This window comes from Opisthocomus hoazin, chromosome 19, assembly GCF_030867145.1.
Source record: "Opisthocomus hoazin isolate bOpiHoa1 chromosome 19, bOpiHoa1.hap1, whole genome shotgun sequence".
Taxonomy (NCBI): Eukaryota; Metazoa; Chordata; class Aves; order Opisthocomiformes; family Opisthocomidae; genus Opisthocomus; species Opisthocomus hoazin.
Genome location: NC_134432.1, coordinates 17,162,895 through 17,189,033, shown reverse-complemented (window position 1 = coordinate 17,189,033; position 26,139 = coordinate 17,162,895). Strand labels below are relative to the sequence as shown.

The 26,139-nt window shown below is 50.9% G+C and overlaps 2 protein-coding genes and 1 long non-coding RNA gene across 8 annotated transcripts in view; 1 reads left to right on the top strand and 2 right to left on the bottom strand.

The window, feature by feature from the left end:
• The window catches only part of ADGRD2 (adhesion G protein-coupled receptor D2), a 32,274-nt gene extending 24,231 nt beyond the window's left edge, over positions 1–8,043 (bottom strand). For 3 of the 5 annotated variants that reach the window (XM_075439189.1, XM_075439184.1, XM_075439188.1), the window contains exons 1-8: positions 7,407–8,043; positions 5,629–5,706; positions 5,484–5,547; positions 4,524–4,754; positions 2,931–3,584; positions 2,207–2,305; positions 1,636–1,721; positions 953–1,234 (exon numbers count right to left, since the gene is read on the bottom strand). In XM_075439189.1, the coding sequence (XP_075295304.1) occupies positions 953–1,234; positions 1,636–1,721; positions 2,207–2,305; positions 2,931–3,584; positions 4,524–4,754; positions 5,484–5,547; positions 5,629–5,676 (1,464 nt within the window). In that variant the 5' untranslated portion in view covers positions 5,677–5,706; positions 7,407–8,043. Of the gene's footprint in view, positions 1–952; positions 1,235–1,635; positions 1,722–2,206; positions 2,306–2,930; positions 3,585–4,523; positions 4,755–5,483; positions 5,548–5,628; positions 5,707–7,180; positions 7,229–7,406 lie in introns of those variants that run through there. The other 2 variants (XM_075439185.1, XM_075439186.1) reach the window with 2 other exon arrangements.
• Positions 8,044–8,092: 49 nt separating this feature from the next.
• On the bottom strand, positions 8,093–20,846 carry LOC142363595 (uncharacterized). Of its 2 annotated transcripts, XR_012765846.1 has the most exons (4): positions 20,495–20,846; positions 19,725–19,835; positions 17,162–17,781; positions 8,093–13,018 (listed from the first exon to the last, which is right to left on the bottom strand). It is a non-coding gene; the product is annotated as an uncharacterized LOC142363595 (long non-coding RNA). The 2 variants fall into 2 exon arrangements; XR_012765845.1 differs by lacking the exon at positions 8,093–13,018 and having other exon boundaries at positions 13,263–17,781.
• PSMB7 (proteasome 20S subunit beta 7) overlaps positions 20,847–26,139 on the top strand; it is a 26,249-nt gene continuing 20,956 nt past the window's right edge. The window contains exons 1-5 of the mRNA XM_075439220.1: positions 20,847–20,955; positions 21,057–21,150; positions 21,362–21,459; positions 21,770–21,910; positions 23,004–23,119. Of these exons, the coding sequence (XP_075295335.1) occupies positions 20,894–20,955; positions 21,057–21,150; positions 21,362–21,459; positions 21,770–21,910; positions 23,004–23,119 (511 nt within the window). The 5' untranslated portion in view covers positions 20,847–20,893. The remainder of the gene's footprint in view (positions 20,956–21,056; positions 21,151–21,361; positions 21,460–21,769; positions 21,911–23,003; positions 23,120–26,139) is intronic.

The following is a 26,139-nucleotide window of genomic DNA, read 5'->3' as shown; positions in this document are numbered from 1 at the left end:
CCAGAAACAGACTCCACTGCTGGAAGCGTAGCAGGTGACTGGCCCCATTGCTCACGGTGCTACGTGTGTTGGGCAGCACAAACGCCGCCCCTGGAGTACACAAGCTCAGACCCTTTCTCCCTCAGCGCGTACATCTGCTGCACCAGCCAGGCTGGCTGGTTTTATGCCACTGTTGAGAAGCTGTGAGTAGTTGTGGCCACAGAGACCTAAGCGACTCAGCGATGAGGTAAGCTTGAACTATTCATCATCCTTTCGTCTCTGGAGGTCCCTGGCTTGGTTCCTGGAGCACTGGCCGGGCCAGACGCTGTCACACATTTCCCAGAGACAGGTGGGAGTGCAGGCCATACAACAGACACAAAAGACCTGCCTGAGAAGGGAAGAAGCAATGGAGAAAATCCTGTCGGGGGTGGGGTGATGGAAATCCCGCACACAAAGCCTGATGGTGTTTTGAACAGTGTGGGGGCTGATGACAGATAGCTCCTTGGCAGCCCACCCATGGAAAATAGAACAAACCATGAGCGAAGGGCATTACCCTGCCAGAGACAGCAGGATGTGGGAGCAGCGAATCTACAGAGCACCAGGAATCTGCAGACTGTGTGTAACCCTGTAAATCCAGGCTGACAAGGTGGAGAAGCTTGAGGAGAGCAACAACCACTGGAGGGGTTTGCAAGGAAGGCACCACTGGACGGCACTTGTTTGCAGAAGAACTTGTTTGCACCTCCAACAAATGAGGTGACAGTAAGGCAGCTGGCCCTTATCTGAGCTGGCAAGGAGGCTCCATGCCCATGCTTGCAGCATTTTCACAAGCTCCAGATTATGGCTAGAAAGGCTACACGTGACCATGCAAGGACAGGTCCTCAGCCTGTGGTCATGCAGCAGGCCAGGGAGCTCCACACACAACAAAATGAACAGATGTGGCACACAGTGGCCAGACTGCTGGTGACACGGTTACCTGGCTGACTGATGACCATGTTTCGATATTCTGCTCTTCCAAGATTAACTCAGTCACTTCCATGTAATACTGGCCCAACTGCTCCAACATCTCCAGCTCCTCTCCCTCCTGGACTTCCACATCAGAAACTTGCTTTAGTAATTGAAGCACCGCAAGGAGGTCAGACGACTCCAGCACGGGTGTCTCTCCTTCCCTCAGAACAGTTGCCAAGAATTCAAGAGCACCAACAGCGACAGAGAGATTCATGTCTTGGACATCGCTTGTGAAGATGTTCTCAGGAATCTGCCATGGAAAAGATGTTTGTGTTCAGTGCAGAGCCCTGATTCTGCCTGATTGTCAGCTACGCCTTGGCAGTGACTTGCATGCCCTCACTGGTGTGAGGACATCTGCATGGCTGACCAGGCATAGCTTAGGGGAAGGAGATCTGCCTTGGCATTTTGAACTCTCTCATCCAGCCTCTCAACCTCAGTGAGATGAGTCAACCTGATGCAACACGTTGCTTGTTTGATCACAGCACGAGTTAGAGCTGTACTGGTCACACCTTCTGACAGCAGCTCAGAAAAGGCCACAGGCATAACTGCTGGCAAGATGACCTCAAACACCAGAAGGTGCCAGCAAGTCCACCCCAACAGCTCCTGCCTGCTCCCGGTGTCAGCTGCCACTGCAGCGGCTGCAGGACTCACCACAGTCCTCTCTGCACGCGTGTTCACACGGCCGACAAGCGAACGGCTGGATTCCAGCTGCGCTTTTTTCAGTTCCCAGTACGCATCTGAGGATAAAACACAAGCATAATCGTTGCTGTGGTGTCTAGCAGTGTGGTTAACACATGCCACGTTCAAAGCCTGGGGAATGGTCCTCAGATGGCAGGTAAGTTTGTTGGACAGTCAGGACAAGGAGACTTCACAGCTGTATTTTATTTCTAGTACAAAATCTCGTCTGGAGAGACAGCCTGACGCTCCTGTTCAGCCTCCTCCCCATGTGCCCCTGGCCAGTGAGTCTGGAGATGCCTGGCTTGGCAGGCACTCTGTGGCATTGCATCCAGAAGCCATGTAACGTGTACAACTGCTTAACTGCAGAACAGCAAAACAACCTGTCAGAGTGTGTGCAACTGACGCAAATTCACCGCTACAGCAGGCTTTGCGTGCTCTCTTCAGAGCAGACACGAGGCCTCCCCATCACTGGCCATCATCCTAGCTAGGACCTCCACGAGTGAATGCGTGGAAGTAATGAATAAATAAATAACAGATGCTGTACCCTTTCTGTAGCGACAGATAAAAGGCAACGACTGCAAACAAGACGTGAAACTGAATCCACTGCTGCCAACTTCAAAAACTCGGCATTCCTCAACAGGCCCTGTGGAAACACACACAAAGAGCACGCGCCGTCCCCAGCAGGTCTCGCATTTCCTGCACGCAACCCACAAACCCCGTTGAAGACAAAATCTGCGGACGGCTCCGCAAGCAGCCCCAGGCAGAGCTGAGCAGGGACTGGGCTCAGAAGCCGCTCCCGACCCGCCTGGTAAATCCTGCCCAGAAGGGACTCGGAGGAGGCGGCAGTGCCAGGTCCCGAGCTCGTGATTTATCGGTAACGTCACGCCGAGCTGGCTGAGAGGCTGAATCCCTCCTCCCAGCAGAGCGCTGAAGCACCGGGTGTGCAAACCCCAGGAAACAGCAGCACTGAGGAAGCCACTACTCCCAGTAGAAGAGAAAGCCTGTAATTAGCCCAGGACATGTGAACAGCTGTCTTTGCTAGGGTCATTGCAGAGGTCTTCAATGACCAAGGGTTTAGCGATGACTCTGCCTTTAAGCACGGTTTGGAAGCTGCCCAGCCCGGCTCTGAATGTGCTTGTGCACCATGTGTGTGAGAAGCATCATTCCACAAACTGCACCAGATTCCCTCTCTAAGGATGGGACTTGCCTCGTGGACCACAACCCCCAGTGCAGGAGGGAGCCAAAGCAATGAGGGGAACGAGACTTACCCGGGCAAAGAAACTGTGCGGTTACTTCTCGCACGGTGCTTTCAACCTCCAGAGCGTTTGAGCTCCACCCAAACACAAGGTCTTGCTCTACCATCCAGCACGACCGAACTTTCTCAATCTGCTCTGCTCCGAGGACGTTCTGCCAGATGTGCAAGTCGGTGATGTTCCCACTGAAGGACTCCTTCTCCATGAAGGTGCCCCCCAGGGAGTCTTGATCCTGCCCAATTATGAAAATCCCCTGGCCGTAGATGGCCAGGGGGGCAGACGGTCCCACAGCCCACAAACCGCTGGCAGACGCCCTCCTTTTACCATCGGCATAGATGGCCCAGGTCCCGTTCTCCTGCTGCCAGGTCACGCAGAAGTGATGCCACTGCCCGTCCGCGCGGAACACGGGCAGGTATGGGGAATGGTGCTCGTGGACTATGAGAGCAAATCGAACAAAGCCTTCCTCATCCACAAAGCCACGGAGCTGGAACTCGTTAATAAAAGCCGGAACAGCATAGGAGAAGATGGTAGCAATCTCCTGGGTCCTGGTGTCCCACTGGAGGTGGGCGCAGGCTGTGACAGCAGGCAGTGCTGGGAAGTCAGCGAGCACCTTCACGTATTTTGTATCTGTTTTGTCTTCGAATACCAGGACTGGTACAGTGTGGTACCCTGGAAGGAGAAAATTTCAGCCAGCAAAAAGGAAGAAGCATGGGCCAAAGCCTGCTCGTCTTCCACTGGGATGAAACCATCATTTTCATTGCTCTGTACTCAAGCTAAGAACTCAGGGACCCTGCAGGCAAGGACATCCTCTAAGCATGCAGCAAGGCTTCTGCTTGCCCCGTGCCTGGAGGGGATCAGGAAGGCAGGCAAGCTGAGATTGCATCATTGCAGCAAGTGTAATTTCCAGAAACTTCGTTTTCTAGCAAATAGGATTGCAAACAAAGAATCTGGAAGAAACGTTCCAAAGCATCCCATGCTACAGCAGCCAAGAGCATAGTCAAATAACACTTGTGAGGCATCTGCCACGCGGTGCCTTGCTGCGGGGGAACGCCCGTTCTCCTGGTCCTGTCTCTAACGTCATTGCTCTGTAGGACCCGCAGGTCTCAAATGGTGAGGCTGAGCGAAGCCAGACCTGCTTTACATGGAGATGGCACAGCAGGGCAGAGCAGAGGAGCCCTCTTTGCAACTCGCTTCTGCTGCCATGCCTTAAAACATCTTGACAGTGACTGGGCAGCGGATGAGGAGGGATCACTGCTGCTCATGCTGCCAGTTCCAGCTTGTGACTGGAGGTCCTAGGTGTTACCACTGTGACAACAAAAAACGAGTGGCAACTTTTCCAGTCAGTTTAGTTTTTCAGAATGAAAAAGATCCAGCAGTGAATCATAGAATCATTAAGGCTGGAAAAGACCTCTAAGATCATCTAGTCCAGCTGTCAACCCATCACCACCACGCCTGCTAAACCATGTCCTGAAGTGCCACATCTACACATTTTTTGAACACCTCCAGGGATGGGGACTCCACCACTTCCCTAGGCAGCCTGTTCCAATGCCTGACCACTCTTTCAGTAAAGAACATCTCTCCAAATAGTCCAAGCCCGCTTATACTCACGTCTCCATTTTGGTTTGTGCAGGACACCATCCCTTTCGTTTAGCCAGACAGAACCTCTGATGTGGTGGGACTGCAGCAGCTTGCTAAAGGAGGCTTGCTCACTGTCTTGGGGTTCAAAAAGCAACTGAGCAAAGTGTTGTTCACAGTATCTGTCCGCATGCCACCAGTCCAAAGCAGTGGCCACATATTCGTACATGTGTCTTGAGGTCTCAATCGTGACAGGAGCAAAACCTGGAGAAAGACACACACACAATGTGGAGAAACAGCAAGCCTCTCCAGCCCAGTTTCGTGCCACACACACTACAGGGCCAGCCTCTTGCCGCATCCCCAAGCGTTTACAAGCACTGCCTGGTGCACCCCGGAAGAGCTGAAGGCAGGAGCTCGTTTCTGTATCCAGCCCTCGGGACGTTCAGTGGGTGCAGTGTGACAGAAAAGTCCAGGCTGTCTTGGACCTACAGTGAGGGACATCTGTGAGTCTGCTGACAAAGCGAATCGCTGGCCTCGGGCTGGAGCTGTGCACCCTGCTGGGGGACACCCAAAACCTTGCTGAGCTCAGTCCAAAGAAAAAGCTTACTGTGGCATGCCCAGGCACTGCCCTCAGGGTAGCTTGTTCAAAGTAGTTATGTACCAGCAAATTTTCTCATTTTATCCCCATCTCCGAGCTCCTACCAGCTTCTGCATTTGCAGATGCAATTTGCAACCACAAAACAGTCTGTTTTGTTCGCAGTTACAGTGGCGCAGAGACCAGCAGCTGAGCAGTACTTACCTGATTTTAGACAGTAATTTCATAGCTAGCCAAGCAAATACTTAGCTATGAAAATATAATTTCAGCCACAAAACAGAATATCAGAAAAAGTTTCTTCCCCTTTGTTTCTGCCACCGGACACCTTTTTATGCATTGTTTCTCTGTGCTGAATATTGATTGTAAAAACATACAGAAGAGCTGACAAAAACACTAACCTTTAGAAGTCTGATTCTTGGCAAGGGCTGCAAAGGCAAAGAGACTCCTGGACAGACTGCCGACCTGGTGGAGAGCATGTTTGGTGACATTCATATAAAGCATCATCTCAAATACTCAAATTCTGAAAATTACTGTAAAGCTCACCAGAAAGCTGAAGAACCAAGAATCAGGTCTCAGGTCTCTCCTAAACATGCTGACCAGCTGGAAAGCTTTCACCCTTTGCTAGAATAAACGAAATATTACTAGAGATGCATTGCAGAGACAGAAGCATTCTGCAGGCAGCTAGTTCTCAGACAAGGCTGCTTTCCTCTGAAACGCTTGAATCAAAAAAGAGGAAACAACTTTCTCTGAAATATTGGCCCTGGGTAGTATCCTATCAAAATAATTCTCAGTAAGAAGTCAAGGTCTCAGCTTAACATATGTTTCCAGGATACAGAATAATTAAACGTAAAACATATACAGATGTGTGACATAAATCGACAAACAAGTTAGCAGAGCCTCTTTATCTGCATCAACTAAATAAAAAAGCCATCATAAATTGCATTGTTAAACAGTGTCACACCACTGGCAGCTTTCCTCCTTTCTTGTGAAGCCCGCAGGAACACAGCACCAGAATGGATCCTGCAGACCAGTACACCCAGCCTCCCCGGGCAGCGCCTGAACACACAGCTCGGTGCCACGGAGCCGTCCCAGAGCTGCCCAACGCCAGGGCGCTGCCGCGGCACTCGGCCTCGGTGGAAGGAAACCCTGAGTGCATGGCCCTATAAAATCTAGTGAAGTCGCAGATAAGGGTGTGTAGAGATGCAAGCATGGAAGCTGGCAACGTGATCTCCAGTGCAAACAAACCCTAAAGCTGTCTCTCGGCACTGACACTGCCGGCCGTGAATAATCTCTTTGCTCTCCACGGGGCTCTCCCGCGTGCCGAGTAAAAGCACACATTTAAGCACTTTGCTGCTAAGGGACTATGGAGACCAGTCCTGAAACCCGGACTCTATAAACACGTTCACAAGCAGCCTTCCCAAGTTCAGCAGTGACTTTAAGAACCCAGAACACAGCTCCAGGCCCCCCAGGGAGAAGCATGGGTGGCTCTGCGCTCATCGGACTGGTGGCACCTCCAGCCTCCCGCTTCTCCACCCGTGCCGGCAGCCCCCGGTCCTCCCTGGAGGTCCCTGCAGATGCAGCCCCTGGAGATGCAGCCTCTGCAGATGCAGCCCCTGGAGATGCAGCCCCTGGAGATGCAGCCCCTGGAGATGCAGCCTCTGCAGATGGGGAGCGCGGTCTTGGCAGGGCAGGCGGCGGCGGGGGAGTTCCTCGCGGTCCCGCCGGCAGCAAGGCCCGAATAACGCAGGCCGGGGGTCTAACAACGTTGCTCGGGGGGTTTGGTGGCCCCTGACGCACAGCGGGCTCCCGCGGCGGGGCCGCTCCGTCCCGCTCCGCTCTGCTCCGCGGGGCCACCGCACTCCGCCCCGCACCCCGCCCCTCGCCCCTCTCGGCTCCGCGCACCGCACTCCGCGCACCGCACCCCGCTCCGCACTCCGCGCTCTGCTCGGCTCCGCGCCCCGCACCCCGCCCCGCACTCTGTGCCCCGCTCGGCTCCGCGCACCGCACTCCGTGCACCGCACCCCTCCCCGCCCTCCGCGCTCTGCTCTGCTCGGCTCCGTGCACCGCACCCCGTACCCCTCCCCGCACTCCGCACCCTGTTCGGCTCCTCACGCGGCGCCCCGCTCCTCACCCCGCGCCCCGCACGGCTCCGCACTGAGCGGCCGCCCCGCCGCACGCCCCGCCGCCGAGCCTCCTCCGTGCCGGGCGCCCCGGCCCCCGCACGCCGCCCCGCCCCGCCCCGCCAGCGCCGGGCCGCGCCTGAACCGCACCCCCGGCCCGCACCGCCGGCCCGCACCCCCGGCCCGCAGCGCAGCACTCACAGCCCGCCGCGCCCGCAGCCCGCGGGATGCGCTTCCCCGCGATCGCTGCTCCGTGAAGCCCCCGGGGCAGCTTCCCAGGAACGCTGGCACGGGGGCTTGGCAGAAGGTCCGGGTGCGGGGCTCCTCCCGCAGCTGGCAGCCCGGTGAGGAAGGCCAGCTCAGAGGAGACGTCCGGGAGGACAAACGGACCCGGGTGAGCCGGGCAGGGCGGAAAGGCAGCGTCACACCGGCAGCAGCTCCGCGGGGACCTCCCGCACGTCCCCGGTGGGATCTCGTCCTCGCCGAGCGGCTTTGGAGTTCTGGTGGTTCCTCCAGCCCAGGCCCGCGGTGGCCCCGGGGAGGACGTGGAGGCTGGAGGGCCCAGGCCACCTCCCTGGGCCGGCAGCGCTGCCCACCGCGCGGGACAGAGTGCTCGTTTGGTTAATGACCGCTCACTTTTGCTACAGCAACAGGCACAGAGTTCCCACTCCTCCCCTCCGAGCGAATGCTTGAATCACGCCATGGACTCACGGGCAACTGGCTTTTGTTCTTCAGGGTCTTCGTCCGGGAATGAAGGCAATTATCGCATCCCAGCGCCTCTGCTCGCTGCAGTAAATCTCCCACAGAAGAATGGACTTTGCAGGCAGCTGCTCCGGGCTGCTTAGTCCCCGCTGCCAGCTGGGAAGCGGCCTGGCACTCGGGACAGCACGGCACGGAGCGCCGAACGCCTGCGAAGCAGCATGGCAGCACTGGGAGAGGGCTCTGCTACGCGCTGCCGTTTGGCCAGAACCGGGTCCCGCTCCCTCGGTGGCGGAGGGAGCAACGCGTAGGAGGCAGAGCCCAAGGTTACACCAAAGATCTTCGGAGGAAAAGCGCAAAGTGTTTTTCAAACTTATGGCTGAATCAGGTTTAATAAGAGTTAATGTTCCCCAGCAGCTAGTAAACTATTTTATGCCTGTGTCTTAGTTAAACACCTTTTGGAACAGCATTAAATGGAGTTTTCTGGTAGCATTAGAGATGGAATCCAGCCCACAACCTCCAGCATCACTCCTCTTTTCTATAACCATGACAATAAACCATCCTCTGTGCAGATGCGGAGAGGTGAAGAAGTGTCGCCTGTGCTCACTGAACGCCGCCTGAGCTTCTGACCTCACCTGCACAAGTTCTTTGGGTTTAAATTTGAACTAACTTCCAGAATCACACGCTGGACTTTCAAGTCAGACTTGATGCTTTAGCTGGAATCAAGGGCGGCTCTAGAGACTCTGGCAAGAACGCTTTGCTGGCGTTTCAAAGGAAAGGCCACAGCCAGCAAGTGGCAGCTAACACTTGGCACCTCGTTGTCCTTTCACCTAAAATCGCACTTAAAACGCCCCAAAGAGCGCCGGCTCCTGGGCGGCTGAGCAAGCCCAGAGAGCGGGGCCCAGCGCCTGGCCCGCTGGACGCTTCCCGTGGCCCTCAGCTCGCCGGAGGATTTCCTGCGGCCGCACGCGCACGTGGGTGCTGCCATCCCTCTGCTCCTCGCCGTGGCAGCGGGGTCGTCGCCACCAGTGCCGGTCGTTCAGCATTGCATCGGCACTAATTCCCACAAAGCAAATATTCCAGCCAGGCAGCTGTCTCCTTAAGGCAGCTGCAGTTCCCGAAGTCAGCCTCCCTTCACAGACCTCAAAACAGATTAGAAATAACAGAGTTCCTAGGGTGAAGAGATGTCCATCCAGTGGAAGAAGACCTTGGCAAGCAGACATCTGACCTTGGGACGGTTAGATGGTAAAATCCCAGCGTCCTTTTAATGCCTGTAAATCTCTCTAACAAGCAGCTGAGCAAAGGGTGAATTGTGTTGCGCAGTCTGGGTGACGCTGTCACTCTGGGTTAGCTTATTTTGAAATAGGTTGCAATTTTGTTTACGTGCAGTCAATTTAAAAAATCAGCTCAGGTGCATTTTAAGAAGCGTTACCCTCACCAGTCAGTAAACCCTGATCTGCCACCCTCAAGGCACATCTTTCACACAACCCTTGGAAGAGCTTCCCAGCACATGGGCTAGCAACATGTTAATCTTGATAAATCAAATATTTGCCAAGCGGAGGAGAAAGCCATGTGTCTGAGCAAGATGCACTGAAAAATGGAACAAAGCGCTCTGCGTGTCAGAGATCACGAGGTCGTGTTGCAAGCCTGTCCCTTGCAGAGTCATCCTTCAAAACAACATTTCCTTAGCCCAGCTGTAGATGTTAGACTACTCCAGCATTTGTTTTTTCCCCACTTTTTATGGCACAAACCCGACCCTCTCTCTGACCCAGCTCCTCCTCATGGAGTTTAATCTCATCCAAACTTTGAATCCGATTCGGTTCAGAGCAGAGGCAGGGCTTGCCCTGGGCTGACTTCGGAGGCACTGATAAAAGCGATGCAGCCTCACCTCCCCGCGCCCGGTGCTGCGGCTGCGGCCGGATGCCACACGCCCGCCGTACCGCAGTTATTTTACACTTTCACACGTCTGAAAACTTCACAAGCTGCTGTTTGGCCCTGATGCCTCACACCGGTACCAGCGCTGCTTCTGCAGTTCAAGGCTTATTTATCTGCATGTGGATGTTTCTCTGCTTCTGCAAGGGATGCGTCTGTCGCAGGGTTTGGAAGGAGCTGAAAGCACAGAGTCTCCATCCTAATAAACCATCTTCGACTGTCCAACTACTTATTATTCAGAAGGAAGAGTGAAGCTGCTGCTGCTTGTCTCTTGGCTGATCCTGAGCACCTGAACAGGGGCAGCTGGGCTATCTGTGAGTGTGTGGGTAAGAATCTGAGCCTTCTGCTGCCTCTAATTCAGGCACTTTGTTGATGAACGCAGACAGAGCCCAGACATCTCTCACATGCAGAAACTAAAACTCCAAACTGCGTCTATGGGGCCAAAACACTTCTGCTTTCCAGTTCCACTGACAAAGCCTCCATCAAACGCCATTCACCCCTGCAGAAGGGCATTGCAAACGGGCAGTTTGAGCCTTCCACAAACACCAGGCTGTGGCAGACTGAAGGCTGGGAATGCACAATCTGCCACTGAAATAGGAACAGGACTAATGGATTTCTGTGCATGTTCTCAGCCTGTATATTTAACACATCCCTGGAACAGACACTTCTGTGCTAAAGCTCCTCTCCTTTGCCTTCCTGCACCCCTGAGACTCCCGTGTGTAATGAGAAACGGGAGCTTGCTGTCCCATGGGCTCCTGCTGGCTGGAAGGCTGCTGGCTTCTGCTCCTGCAGGACCTCCAGGTCAGCTCTCCCAAAAGGAGATTCGTCAGTATTCAGGAAGCAATTAACTCTGCATTGCAGTGATCCGGTCATGGCACGACTTCCCGCTGTTCCCTCTGACAGGGCCACGTCAGTCCAGGACATCCCATGTCTGTCACTCCAGGCAAGCTGTTAACACACGCTCTCACTCTCACAGGGATCAAGCTATCAGAACCAGCAGTGCCTGGAAAAATCTAGACAACTCTTCCACCTCCTCTGGAGAAAGTCATGGCATCACCCCCTAGCCTCCATGCACACATTGCCCAGACGACCGGTCTGCAGCTACGCAGTGACCGACTGACCGGCCAAGCTAGTTAGCAGCACTCATCAAGTGCACAGGTTGTTCTTTGGAGTTTGGATCGCAGATGCCATTTCCCATTCACAGCTCTGCAGCAGAGAGACACAGAGGACGCGTGTTCAAGCTAATTCTTCAGGTTCCCAAACAAGTGTCCTTATTCTGCACGCCGAAGGTCTGCGCTGGTGTGCTTCGTGGCCAGGCACCTGCTTGTTTGGCAGTGCCACTATTTGTCTAGTTCTCTCAGTTTCCTCTCCCCCTCTCCTTTCAAGTCTGTCACATCAGGGCTGCCCAAACTTCCTGATGCTACAGGCTTCGCATCAAGAGTCTGGTACGCCAGGGATATGTCCCCCAGGAAGCTGAGGGGAGAGGGCACAAGTTCACAGGCTGGAAGAGCAATACCTCCCCAAGGCGACAGAGTGACCCAAGCGCGTAGGTCTCGAGCCTGTCTGTACTGGCTCACCTCCTCCTGCAGCCAACCACCCAATCCACCCTGCAGTCCTCACCCCGCCGTGCCCCCGTCAGCAGCAACGTGGCCTGCCTGCAGCACACGACGTGCACCTCGCAGAGAGGAGGAGAAGAGCTCTGCAGTGGGTGTCTGTGTCTCCCCTCCCTGCTCTGTGCACTGCGGAAGGTACAGCGTGGGATTGGTCGCTGAAGACCCACAGCAGAGACTACTTTGTGACATATGGCAATCATAAGTTATATGAGATGGAAGAGATAGCAAGGAAAAGCTTTTCCTAACTTACCTCTGTGGTTTTCCTGATGCCTGCGTGTCAGAAGAACTTCTGCACCAGCAGAAAAGAAGTTCAGAGGCTTGCTGACCAGATTAGTTTATTCTAATAGTGCACTCTGCAATGGCAGAGACGGTCAGCTGCTCCCCTTCCAGTTTTGGAACTGGTCACAAGAAGCGGCTGAGACTACTTGTGTTGCTGCATTGCTTTCAGGGCCTTTGTAGGGTTAGTAATTCGGGAGACTTCTAGACACTTGGAGTATTGCCCAGGGCTTAGGACTTGCAGTAGCTGGGTAAAAAAAATCTATTCCATGGATGCTGGTGCTTTGTCCTCGCCCCAGCGAAGCAGTGCAGAACTCCCACTGCAGCCTCAGGGTGCAGAACCCCACTTGGTGTTTATTTCCTACGATACAAGACATCTCCGCTGAGGAGAAAGTCTTTCCTCCACAACCCCAGGCTTGTATTTCTCAGGCCAATGATCCTATTCCACTGCTGTTTTGCTTTCTAGACTTGTTTGTAGAGTTAGATTTAGCCAGGGTTTTATTTTGTTGTTTTTGTTTCTTCAGTGCCCCCAAGTCTCAGAGAGGTTTCAACAATCTCTTGCGGACACGCCAGCCTTAATCTCAGTCTCCCAGGCCCGTCTCATTGTCTGGGATGAAAGCGAGCACAGAGCCTCCCCTGCTAATTGCCAGCCCTACGTCTCCCGGTGACAGGAGCATTGTCTGGAGGAACAGACCCCATTGTGGACCCGCGCAGTCGGGCATCAGCTGCTGATATTAGAGAGCCTTTCAGGGGAGCTTGGGCACGGCTGGTTATTTAGTGCCATCATTTATAACAAACCTCTGTAGCCTAGAAACTTTTAATGGAAAAAATAGGACCTGCCTTTATTACTCACCTTTGTTTTTTTCTCAAGCTACTAACAACTCCTAAATCTCCCATCCTCCTACCAGCGAGACAGGGCATTTGGTTCTGATCCTCTTTGAAACACTAAATCTCTCTGATATCCTTTTCCCATAGTTTTCTGATAAAGGGGTTTTGCTGGTTTAACCAGACACCCACTGTGGATCCACTTTAACCTGTAATCACAGCTAACAAAAAGTTTGCAAACTATTATTGCTGTGCAGCGCATTCAGAAGCAATGGGACTGGTTGATACCCACGGGCTCCGATTCACAAACAGCGTGGAGAAATGGTTCATATCTTCTGGAGACCCTGAGTAACAGCCCGAGGCCGGGAGCTCGCTCTGGGAGACGGTGACTCTGCGCCTGCTTTATCAAGCAAGAAGAGGGGCTGTGGTGCTCAGATGGAGAGAGGAAAGGCAGCAGCGAGAGAGTTCCTGAGAGATGAGAGGAATAATAACAAGAACAATATTAGACCCAGATTGCATCTGTCTTTCCCATTTTTCACATTAAAGGGTAACGCTTTCCATACGCGACTGTCGCGCAACAGCAGAGCTCCAGCCAGTACCGCAGCACCATGCGACCAGAAACGCAACAGACCATTAAGCAGATGGCCCAAGCTCTCGCTGCAGGAACCTGGCAGTAGAGAAACCATCGCTTTACAGGATTTAATCATGTCAGTCACAAGACAGGAGGGAGGATCTACAACCACCCGGCATAAGCAGTTCCACATCAGCTTACGGGAATGCAGATGTTGAGGACGAGGAAGCGTGTTGCGTCTGGCTGAGCCCCGGGGGACTCTGCAGTTCTGGAGCAGTGTTTCGGTCAGACTAGCTCAGGCAGCTGCAAGGAGCCTTCTCCTTATCTCTGCTCTCTCCCACACTGCACAACATCAATATGTGTACCCAACAACCAGTGCTGGGAGACCCTTGCCCACATGCAGGTATGATGCCGAGGAGCATGGGCAGCCCTGAGGGACACAGTGGTCCCCAGGGCCACTGTGCCTCCCTGGAGGCCCTCCCTGGGCTGGCCATGGAGTCACAGCACCTCCCTGCACCATGCATTCTTGCCCAGCAAAGCAGACCCACCTCCCACAAAAGACTCCTTAAAATACCTTATGGCTATTTATACAAAGCAACAGTGAGTGGTAAGAAAAGTAATTATGGCTTTTATGGCTTAAAAAGGATGTGAGGCTTTGCTTCCACCAGGTACAGAATGAAGCTTTTTTCCAGTGCCAGGCAACTAATCCTGTGCAGCTGGAATGATCGGTTCAGCAGCAGATCAGCTGCCATCAGTATCTGAGCCACCCTCAGTTTTTCCTCTAGGATGTTCGGTGGTTCCTGTTGTGATCCCAGGGAAGGCAAAAGCATTTTGCGTCCCGTGGGATGAAATACAGACTCAGCTCCAAAGCCGTACTGTGGGTTTACTATCGCTTGTCCATTTGACTGAGACAACTGGACACTTCCCTACTCATCAGCTTTTCCCATCTTTGTCAGCACTGGGACATTAAGCTAGATTCCTGTCACAGGTAAACCAGTAATAAAGGTGAAATGCAGATATTTAGGGCAATAAATGACAGAGTACAGAATTATAAAATATGCTCAGGTGTTACAACAGAAGCTCCAGGAGTTGCTTTGAAGCTCACAGAAGAGAGCCATCTCTTCCCAAGCTGCCTTGGCTTTCCCTGCCCAAGGAGGAACGAAGGTGTAGTACCTGGTGATGAAAGCACAGAAGGAACCAAAGATTCACAGGACGTGTAATTGCTCCCTCAAGGACAAGTCACAGCTCAGACTGGGCTGTCACACACTCGCCTCCTTCCATCCCTTTTGGGTGCAATCCAGGTGATCGTTTAGATTTTATAGGCCACTGTCAACTTTGCTGTGCTCTCCTGCTTTCTGCAGGAAAGAGGAAAGAACACAACACTCCAGGCACAGACCCACACGTAGATTATGAAGGGACGTCTGCACATAAGGCATTCTCAAAGCTAGGAAGACCCCAGTCTAACATCTTGCCCATTTCTAAGAGAGTCCCTTCACTCTTCCCGGCCATCCATGGCACAGCTGAGTCCTACTGCAACATCTGGAAGGTGCCAAACCCACTGGAGAGCACCAGCATTCTCAGACAGGAGGAAGCAGAGCCAGGCAAGCTGTGGGCTGTGATCCACGCACGTCTGCAAGCACAGCAGCATCTGCAGCAAGTTGTTTTTCAAGAGCCAGGCATTGCTTCCCACTTCCATGCGGTTTTCTTCAAGGGAGATTGCAGTACCCCTGGCTGTCCAGCTCCCCATCACCCCAGTTAAAGACTGGGTTCCCTCTGCTCAGTATTCCCACTGTATTTTTCTTCCCATTTCACTCACATTTAGTGGTATTTCTCAGTGCAAATGGGAGACACTTTTCCTGCAGTACGGCAGGGTACAGCCCTAACGTATTTACAACCTCTACCTGCTGCCCCAAATGTGTTCTGCAAATGTGAACACTCACAGGTTACCAACAACTATTTTTGGAAGCTCAGCCTGTCTTAATAACCCCTGTACCTCTGCAGTCACGTTCAGTCGACTCAAATGCATAGTCACAGTCCAGACGGAGGGTCCTCACTTCACTTCCCTTTTAATGACATGCAGCATCATCTTGGAGAGCCGCACAGAGATCTCTTCATACCTGAAACTCTCTTCCTCCTCTTCCAACTCGTGTAGTTTTGCCAGCTTGTTCTGCCAGAGCCTAAATAAAGCTGAAAACTTACTCCAATGCTACTAACAGAAGGACTCTTGCAATTGTCAACAGAACACCAGAAATTCAGGCACTTCTCCTAAACAGTATTGACAAGTGATAGACAGTAGCATAATGACTTCAGTATTATAACGCTAGAAAATAGCGGAAGATCAGCACTGGACTTTCTCGAGTTTCTCGCGTCCTACCTCCTTCAGCTGAACACAAGCAAAGGGCTCCCCGTGCACTTCATTTTCCCCCTCCCTCGGAGGGAGACAGCCTAGTCCTTACGTCTGTGCCTCTGCCAGCTCCTTTTCCCCAATCAGAAAATGGCTCTTTCAGAAACTCTTGGGAACTTGCTTCACATTTCAGTGCCTCATCTCCCTGACTGCAACACGTGTCTGCTCCCAGCTTCAATCTCTTCTTTCAGTTTTCAAAGTAATGAAGACACCCTCTCAGACTCAGGTCCACTCTTTATTTCCTGTTTAAACACCTCAAATACGTCTCCTTCTTTCAGAAGCTACAGTTGCACCACAAAGAAGATCCCCGAGAGATCACCTTCCGTCCCGGCCCATGCAAGCACCTGCTTGATGAGCTTTGTTTTAGCCACAGGTTGGTAAAGTTTTAGTCTATCTAGTTCTGATCTTGTCAGAAGTGTATTTAAATCCTTCTGACAGATTCTTGGCCTGCAGTTTGCAACAGATCGTTGCTGAGGCAAGATGTTTGAAACTCGAATGGTTTTGAACGGGAGAGACACATGGTGCATTTACCCTCCAGTTCAGTGATTATCTCTCTGCCTGGCTCCACTCCTAGCACGAGTTCACCTTGGGACATTGCAGGAGCTGCTGGCGAGTTTGGGAATAGCGAGTGTGTTTGCTGGAACACGCGCAAGACGCAGCCACGAGCAGGGTTCAGGCACAACTGCAGTATGTGCTTTCAGCTTCTGGACAATTTGCATTGCCTCCAGACAGCTCTAATGAAAACCAGTCCCATGCAGGGCTGGATGCAGGACCCCAGTGAGTCCTGCGGACGAACGTTGAGCGTAAGGGCAGTCAGCCATTTATCTGGACTTCACGCAGCGGAGATACAAGCGTGGCTGCTCACAGCACAAGAAAGCATTTCCTAGGTTTCTCTAATTGACTGTCATTCCACATGCATGTGCCAGGGATCTTTTGTCATCTTTCATTTTGATCGGTTGTAGGCACCAGTCCCATAGCCACAAGCTACTGGGCACCATGCTCTCACCAGTGCTATACTGGGATCCTCGCTGACTTTTACCTAGCAGAGCGCAGGCTTCACTGCCGTACTTCGGAGCGCTGGAGACAGTCTCCGTGTGTGCAGCTGTCGGGCTGACTGTGGCGATCAGGGCTGCCTGGCTGTCCTTCGAAAGCCTTCGGCAAACGGGGTCAGGTGCCGGGTTACTCCATCGGAGAGTGCCGGAACAATGGAAACCTCTGCCCATCGCTCTGTCCCGTTACATAAAACCAGTCTTGTCTCTACAGGATCAAAAGCCTCATCTGCTAAGATTTTACTTTTTGCAACTCTCTTATTCTAAGGAGCAAAAACTGACTGACGATTTCCACTTGTTACCCTGAAGAAACAGCGTGTTTGTCTTTCATACTGCAAGAGCAGGTGCAAGCTTCGCAGAGTAAAGCTGTACTGAAGATTTTGTTAAACATTCCAAGTTACCCAATGTCTCTTTAAATAAGGTCGAAGAATTTAAGATGTCATTTGGCCTTCACGCACAAAGAAAGCACTGAAGACAAAACTGGGAAGCCAGGCAGGGTACAAATGCAGACACTAACGTACCTGGGAGTATATACATTACATACATACACATACTGTAAAGACACAGGCTTCAGCTTCAATGCTCACCTGTTGAGAAAAACACGAACATTCCTGGTATTCCAAGTAAGATTTTAAAAATGTGTCTGGAGTGCTATTTAACTTCCCTGTCAGATGTCTTGTAGGATGATAAACCTGGGTTGCAGCTTTGTTAAGGCTAGAAACAGACGTCAAGACTGCTTTAAAAAGTAAAGAGAAAAGTTTGCGTTCTTCAGGCTTCAGCAAAGTTCATCACACCAGGTGAAGGTAAGCCCTGAAAGTATGTAGCCCTAGATTTTCCAAGAGGGTATTTCCAACAGTGCAAAGATGACTGTCCTCATGCTAAACAGAAACTGCTGAACAGACCGTTTGCTGTCCGTCAGGAGACCATGCAAGCACTCCTTTATATATTGGCCCAGAACCTTAAAACCTCATTTAACTTGACAGTCTTTTCCCTGCTGTGCTTTCTTCTGAATACTTTCAGACTCACCGAGCTCTTCAGAACAGGATCGTCACATTATGCTTCTTCCAGCGTACTACAGTGGGTACCCAGTGATGATGGCTATACGTAGCGACGCCACGCATTGCCCCATCATCTGTCCAGAGGAACACAGGGCAGCTGTCAGGGTTCAGTGGTCCTGATGAGGTCTGCACTGGAGGGCTCTGCAGGGCTGGAGAAAACATGAACAAGACATCTCTGCATACAGTGGAGGGCATCAACCCAGAAGAAAAGTTTCCGATACAACGGGTGTGAAAAAGACCACATAAGATGTACAGAAAATACCTTATTCTTACGACCACGAGCTGTATCTACATACATGGGACTGGAAATAGGTATCCCATAAAGTTGACATGGAGAAACACGCATTTGTCTGAATCTCAGCCAGCCATTAACTGGCAATAGATGGAGCTAGTGGTGCACTAAGGTGGCTCTGAACTCGGGAAGAGATGTACCTGCACATCTGCAAAAGAGCCAGTCGCGTACCTGGGAGGATAGGCAACGATGCTATATGACTAGAAGGTAAAACAATAATTGCAGGACATCTGCTTAGTTGTCAAGGACCAAGAGGGAAATAAAGCTGTTGTCCCCTCTAGCTAAAACCTGCTGTTTCTTTTTCCCCAGACTCCCAACCACCAACTGCTCTACAGTTTGTATGCCAATCCAATTTTGACGCCTGTAATTCACCCCAGAGACTGTTTATTTTAACTTTATCAAGTAAAGGGAAAAACAACTGTGCTAGAATAAAAAAAAAAAAGAGCATCTGGCAGCAGGACGTTCTTTCTCTCAGACGGCTTCCCACCCTAACTGGTGTACAAGAAAATGGGATTTTAGTTACTCCAGGGCTGAAAGAAGGGGGAGAAGAGAGTGTGGGGTGCAGGTTCTCTGTGTGCTTATCTTAAAGATGGTCTTTTGTGGTCTGGTGGAACAAATGCTCGCAGTGTGTGTGCTCTGCCTCGAAAGAGGCAGCCAAGCCTCACCTGCGCCCTACAGGACATAGCAGCGATGAATCCACACACAGGACACTGTTTGATACGGCCTATGCCAAAAAAGTCATCTCTGGAGCTCCACCAGCTTCAGAACATGCCACCAGGAGCCCCTGGCCTGTGTGGGACACAGCAACATGGCTTTCTGACAGCCAACAGAAGCCAAAGGGCACTCAGGAATCCAAACAGACACATCCGTTCCTTTTTTCCGGATTTTGAGTGTCAGGCGTCTTTCCCCCCTCTTCAGCAGCACAGCAACTTCGAGCAATGTCAGCACATGTCACGGAGTTCGCCATCTGCAAGGCGTCCTCGGTGACAGCTTGTAAATCAGAGGATCTCTCGTACCCCGATCCCTAACAGAAGCTGATTCTTTCACATTTCATGACAGGACTCTCCTGTTCACTGGCAGGCGCTGGTGCCACGCTTGGCTCTGCAGCTCCTCCTGCCCGAGCATGGCTGGTGGGGTTTTCGTGCAAGACTGGTACAATTAAGAAAGTGGCTGGGTTTTGATTTTCTTCCCCGTGGCTGTTTTTGTTCCCTCCCATTGGCAATGTATTTTTGAGCACTGGAGGAAAAAGCAGACACTGCACGATGGCTTTGCCCACCCATCCTATTTTTGTTTGCATACATTCATCTGAATAACACACCGATGGAGAACACCCATTTTTAAATAATGAAGGCCACCGCAGACACGTAGATCTGGTCTGGACACACGGGACCCCAGTTTCATCTTTAGGCCATCTGCTAACTGGGCACCGTTCAGAGGGAGTCTGCGAGACGTCTGCCGCGCTCCTGGTGGGAGAGCCTTCGCTCCTCGTGGAATGGAACGCAGGCCTGCTCCTCTCAGCAATGCCCACCCTAACGATGTCACGTTCTGAGCATCAGCGACCTCAAGGAGGAAGGCACTTGAGTCGGTGAAATACTTGGAGAAGGTTTCTTTTAGGCAAGAAGCCAATGCACTACTGAGGTTCTCGTGTTGTTCTGGAAGAGAGAGGGTCTCTTAACAAACATTTAACGTTTGGAACAAATAACATCTTACTTTTTTAATCAACAACACTTTCAATTTCAGGCACTTGTACATCTAGAAGGCAAAGTAGATATGTAGCAGTCTTTGGAAAAACCTCCCTACCCGTCTGCATTGCTTTAAAACGCATCCCTTCTCCAGCAGCTGCCACAAGGTCTTTTCTCTGCAGACGCATCGGGCCGTGCCTTTTCACGGGTCGGTGAAGCTGGAGGAAAACTGAAAATGGAGTTTACCCAGAAAATACTAAATGAGGCTTGCTGACCTCCCTGACACGCAGCAGGACTTCCCTGATCTTGGAAAGGGGCATTTATCTTTTTCCTTTCGCTGCATCACTGCTCCATGAACACCCCAGCAGTTTTAGGTCGGCTTCCATTATCTCACGCAGTTACGGGTTCATTGTAAGGTCTAACCAGAAACCTTGGGGATGTTTTCCCCTTTCTGCCCTTCGCCCATCCCTTCACCCCCTCTGGAAGTCTCCAGCCGCCCCACGGCACCGCCAGCCCAGCCCCGCACCGCAGTGAGAGCAGTGTCCCCACGGCTGACGCGCGGCGCAGCAAAGGCAGCACACGCAGTGAGTGAGCAGGCAGCCCCGCTCGCACACGGCACCAGGCTCGGAGCCCCCCGCGCCCCCCGAGCCCGCGATCCCCGCACCGCGGCAGCTCGTGCAGCGCCCCAGCACGCACCCGCAGCACGCGCCCGCCGCCCGTCACCCGCAAATGGAGCTGCGCGTGCGCAGGCCCCGGCCCCGCCCGCTGCCCGGGGCCCCGCCCCCTCCGGCTGCGGCCCGGCACGGACCCGCCCCGCCCCGCCCCGCCCCGGGCTGTGCTGAGCGCAGGGCCTGCAGCGCCCGGGATGGCCGAGCTCGGGCACGGTGCCTGCTGCTATTGCTGCTGCTGCTGGCACTGGTGGTGGTGGCACTGGTGGCACAGCTGCTGCTGGTAGTGGCGGTGGCGCCAGGCCGGGGCTGCTGCCCCGTGCACGCGAGGGACCTCCCCAGACACCAGGGGGGTTTGTGCTCGGTTACCAGACCAGGGCAGAAGCGAAGCCGGGCACAACCCCAGCAGGGGCGGCCGGGCCCCCCGCCCCGGGCCGGTAGCCCCGAGGGGAGGGGACGGGACCCAACACCGTCCTCAAGCCAACCCCGACGCCGCCGCCATTTCGCGGGCGGCGGGCAGGGAGCGGCGGCCTCGGCCCAGGCCCCGCCCCAGTGCGCGCGCCGGCGGCTGACCCGGAAGCACTCGGCCGGCGCCCCCCGTCCCTGCCGGAGCGACAAGATGGCGGCGGTCTCGGTGCTGCAGGCGCCCAGCGGCGGCTTCAGCTTCGACAACTGCGCTCGGTGAGGCGCGGGCGGGGCCGGGCCCGGGCGGCAGCGGGACGCGGGGCCGCGGCCGGGGGGGGAGCGCTCGGCCCGGCGCCATTTCTCGCCCTGTGTTGCAGGAACTCCCTCCTGGAGGCCGAGCTCGTCGGGAAGGGGCAGCGGCTGCCCGCCGCCCGCAAGACCGGCACCACCATCGCCGGCGTCGTCTTCAAGGTGAGGCGGGTGCGGGGCCGGGAAGCGGCGGCCCGGCCCGGCCCGTGGCGGGGGTTCCGCGCTGCTGAGTCACGCTCGGCGTCCCCGGCCTGCGCGGAGCCGGCTCCGGGCCCGCCCCGCTGCCCCAGGCCCTGCGGCCGCTCTCCCCGTCGGTACCGGGAAGGTGCCCCGTGGCGGTCGAGGCCTGGGCAGTCATCCTCTCTTTCCGTAGGACGGCGTGGTCCTGGGAGCAGATACGAGAGCAACGGAAGGAATGGTTGTCGCTGACAAGAACTGTTCAAAAATACACTTCATTTCTCCTAATATCTAGTAAGAATTGAAATTGTTTATTGTGTGATGGTAGCGGTGATAGTGTTGGGGTGTTTAGCCACATCCTTCGCTAACAGCAAATACTAAGGTGTACTTTAAAATGATAATTCTTTAGCACGGCTTGGGGATTTTTGGTGTTTCATTTACACTTAAACAGGCTATCTCATGTCATGATTTGAAAATATTGACTATACAAGAACCTAATTTCCTCAATTTTACAATGAGAAAATTTCTGCGTGTTGGATAAAGCACGGAGTTATTTGTTTCCCATTCTCCCCACCTTTTCGCAACTTGCTCATAATTTTTTCAGTTGTTGCGGTGCTGGAACAGCTGCAGATACTGATATGACAACCCAGCTGATTTCTTCCAATCTGGAGCTCCATTCACTGTCTACTGGTCGACTTCCAAGAGTGGCAACAGCTAATCGAATGCTAAAGCAAATGCTTTTCAGGTAATTGAATGGGTTTCTTGTTTATTGACAATGCTGTTAAGAGCACTAGATAATATTTAAGCTCCTGCCAAGGAGCACCCTTCCTTAGCCTACTTAACCTTCATATCAAGACTTTGGGAAAGAGTTAATAATTGCTTTTTGCTTCATAGGCTTTTGAACTGAGACGGAAGAAAGTCAAGTCTATGGTGTTTTAGAGAATTGATACTATAGTTGTACTGCATTGCTAGTGTTTACACTGCAGAAATAGAAGACCAAGAGTTTAATAACTTATTGGTGACATCAGTGAAACCTGATGTGTATCTTTGTGGCAAGATGAGTGGACCCGTAATAATTTTGTAATATGCAAGCTTGTAAAATTGAGACTTGCACATGACTTGTAATAGAATCGCAATCTCAGAATGTATTTTATTTTCAAAAGAATAAACTGTTTAACTGTTTGAACCCCACAGCTGTTAATATGGGACTCTGCTGGTGATACAGTGAGATAAACGAGTAAAATGGTTGGAAGTTGTGCTGCAGTTATCTTAAGATTTTGGTTGATTGCTTGACTGATCACAGACCGTTATTGTGTGGCAGTTGAACTTCCTGGCAGCATGACACAGAGCATTGCCGTAGGTTGAGGGCGTACTCTCCAAACCTTTAAGCGTTCCAGTACTGTTTAGTACTGTCTCTTGCAGAAGTAAAAAGTGCTGTTGAAAGAGAAAGAAAGAATGAAAGAAATGAACGAGGTGTATTCAGTTACAGGTATTGTTCAAGCTGTTGGAAAGTCCCCAGGAGGGTGAAATAAAGCAATGGAAAGAAAATGTTTTGTGCAGTCAAGTGTCTGAGATAAAGTGACAGTAATTCGGCTCAGTCACTTAATGCTGTATTGCTGGACAGTTTGATTTTTTTTTTTTAAGTGTATCACAAAACAAGAGATTAAGAAATTAAAGCAGCCAAGAACATCTCATGGGGGAAATGAAGGAATATGTTTTCTCTGAATTCTCGAAATAAAAACATAATAAAATAATAAAACCTCAAATGCTTACATTGTGTGAAAAGGACCACAGCTTTATTGAGGATTTTCAGATTTGTGTATAAACGTTGTTCCTAGGTATCAAGGCTACATTGGCGCTGCCCTGGTGTTGGGGGGAGTCGATGTCACGGGACCTCACCTTTACAGCATATATCCCCATGGATCAACTGACAAATTGCCTTACGTTACCATGGGTAAGTGACACTCCCTCAGTGTTGGAACACAACTGCCTGGTAAAAAGGGCGAACACTTCAAATTATTATTTACAGTGGTTTTTACTTAAATTCCCTTGTTTTCTGGGAGCTGGACAGACCTCAGACTTCAAAGATAAAGTGTTACCCATATCTGTGAGGCAGGTGTGCTGTTCTGTTTCTTTTCTAAGGCTTTAAAAGCATGAGCTGTTATGCTGTCTAAATCTACAGCTGCCAAAAAACTGGTATTAGGAAGGTTGCTGTGTGTGTTCCGCAGAATAGCTTAAAGCAAGAGGATTGTGGGATTCACAAAAACTTGCTGTAAAAAAATCCTTAGGAGCTTGATTTGCCAGATAGTCCTAACTCATGGTTGATCTGAAGAGTCACTTGGGGAATTATATTCTGCCTGGAGTTGTTCTGTAGCTTCAGTAGGGAAAAAAAAATGTGCCTTGTTTCTACTTTGGGACTGTTGTGTTTCGGTGTTTGTTGCCAAGTAGCAGCTGTATTTTACTCAAGAAGGTGTGCCATTGTAGTGAAGCAACACCTGGTTTACTTGCTGCATATTGGTCTTAACTACTACGTTGGTCTTAACTACTCTATGGAGCTTTTCAATAAATATGTTTAATTCTGTATTGCTGGGGTCAACTTGGCGTTAGCAGCCCATGATCAGGTTATGAAGTGTTAGTACCCTGACTCTTCTGTCTGTGCAACGCTTTCTGTAATAGCAGTAATTTGAGCCGTAGGTGTATTCAGTTCTGTGTACGTCTCATTCCGTTTTGAATTGGGAGTTGTGATAATACTGAAAGCTGAAACCACAGATTTTTGCATGCTTTTTTGGCACTTGGGTACTACCCTGTCAAGGCCAATTACAAAAGTCATGTTCAGGATATATTGTAAAATACAGTCTTGGTAAGTGTATTCTTATTTGGTGCTTTTTCAACTATGAACTGGGATATGGGCTAATGTGGAAAGAAGTACTACATGATAGCACAATGCAAATCACAGGTAGCTTTTCTGGAGCATCTTGTCTTTCTCACTTAAAGCAGAAACATTGCTTCGTTACTTCCCAGTTCTGCAGAAGGAGATGAAGAATACCTGCAGGAGAGAATTAAACTTTTGAACTCCTCACTGCTGCTTTGCAGTAGCAATAATTTCAAGTTGTGAAATGGCTCTTGAGCATATGCCCTTTTACCCGTGATCTTGCTGAGCAACCTGATTAGAGGTCTCATATAAGAGTATATTCAGGAAGACACTGTGTTACAGAATATGAAAATCTTCATTTGTCTCTAATCTTGATTTGTGAGTTTAACTTGTCGTTCCTCCTGTGTCTCCTAACTATTCTTTGTCCATGTCCTCTAGACAGAATTGTTTCTTTAGGCAGCTTGTTCTGTTTCTGAATTATTGAGGGATGCTTGGAGGGTCCCTGTGGTAAGAATCCTGAAGAGATAAGCTATGATAAGCTGTGCCACTTCCAGGATGAGCCTTAGTGATCACCATCATCCTTGAATTTTTTTGAGAAGGGAAATAACACATGAAGGGAAGAACACACGTCTTGAAATATCACCGAACTTGCCCATTCTTTGGCAAAGTGAGTGTTTTCAATGGTAGTGTTGAACTTGTTTGGTTAGTTCTGAATTCTTTTGTGATTTATAGGCAATAATCTAGGAGTGAAGGGTAAAAAAGGTAAGAGATGTCACTGAGATACTGTTCAGAGATCAAACTAGTGCGTTCTGAGCTAATAATATTCTTGCACAGTTTCATTTGTGGCTTTTAAGGTTAATGCCCTACTGAGAATATAATTTATCTGGAAAAAGTAAAATTCTAAACATAACCAGTTTGTTTTTGCTCTCCCATCCTCAAGAGGACACTTTCATTTAAAGTCATCCAAGTCTTCAAAACTAAACACAGATCCAAAGTGAAAGTTCATTTTGGTAGAACTACAGAAGTGAATGTAGAGTCCAAATAAATACATCGTAAAAGAAAACTGATCTGAGAATGAAGTCTGTCAGATCAGTAAGTCAGATTCAACCAATGTCTGATGCAGCTTTTAAGCCGACTCCGTGATGGGAAAATACAACTTCAATTTTAGTTAATCTTTTTCTGTTCGTGGTTGGCATCTACAGGTGAAACACCTACTTAATGTATTCTTGGAAATATTAAAGGTTTTTCTTTCTTTTTTTTCTGGATATTTCCGCTGCTGACACAGTGCAGCTGTGAAACGGAATCATCTGGTTAACTGTGAGCGAGAACTGTGATTAACCTGTGGAAATTCTGCAGGGGCGGCAGGGGACCGGTAGATGGTGCCACTGCCTCAGGATTACGCGCTTGGCAGAGAAAATCCCTGCAACGGTCATGTGATGTCATTGTTTAGCCTTTGATATAAAAAAAGTAAATGTCTGATTCTTGTAATTGCCTTACACCCGATGTTGTAGTAAACTGTAGAACCATAACTGACTCTATACTGATAGCTGCTGGGAGTTCATTGCCAGAATAAAGTCACACAGTTGCCATTATGTACCTGGTTACTTTTGTGCCTGTCTTAAAAGATTTAAAATGTGGCATTCTTGAAAATCCTGCCCATTTCTGTTTCCCACCACAAAAATAACATAGTAGCAGAATAAGTTCAAACAAGTAGGAAGTAGAATATCCGTGGATTAAGTTCATTGTAGCTTAAACTGTGGTTTGCTGAGGGCTGTACCAGCCTGGTGGTCTGCATGTTACTTCTGTCCATGCTGTCGAACAAAGCCCTGCTCAGCATGAAAGTCCTTTACCTTTCCATCCCTGGGACACGGATACTTTCTCCAGTGACTTGGATGTATTTTACTGAAAAGATTTGCTTATGCATATAAATGAAAGATAGAACTGAGAGAGCAGAAAAGATATCAAAGGTCAAATCAGAGATAGTAATTGGAATTGTATTTCGGTCCTGGACTAATCTACTGTTTGTCATTTTTTTCCAAATGTTCTAAGGGCAGTTTATTAAATCAGGGTAGGTATTTTTGGTCAGTTAATTGATGGAAATT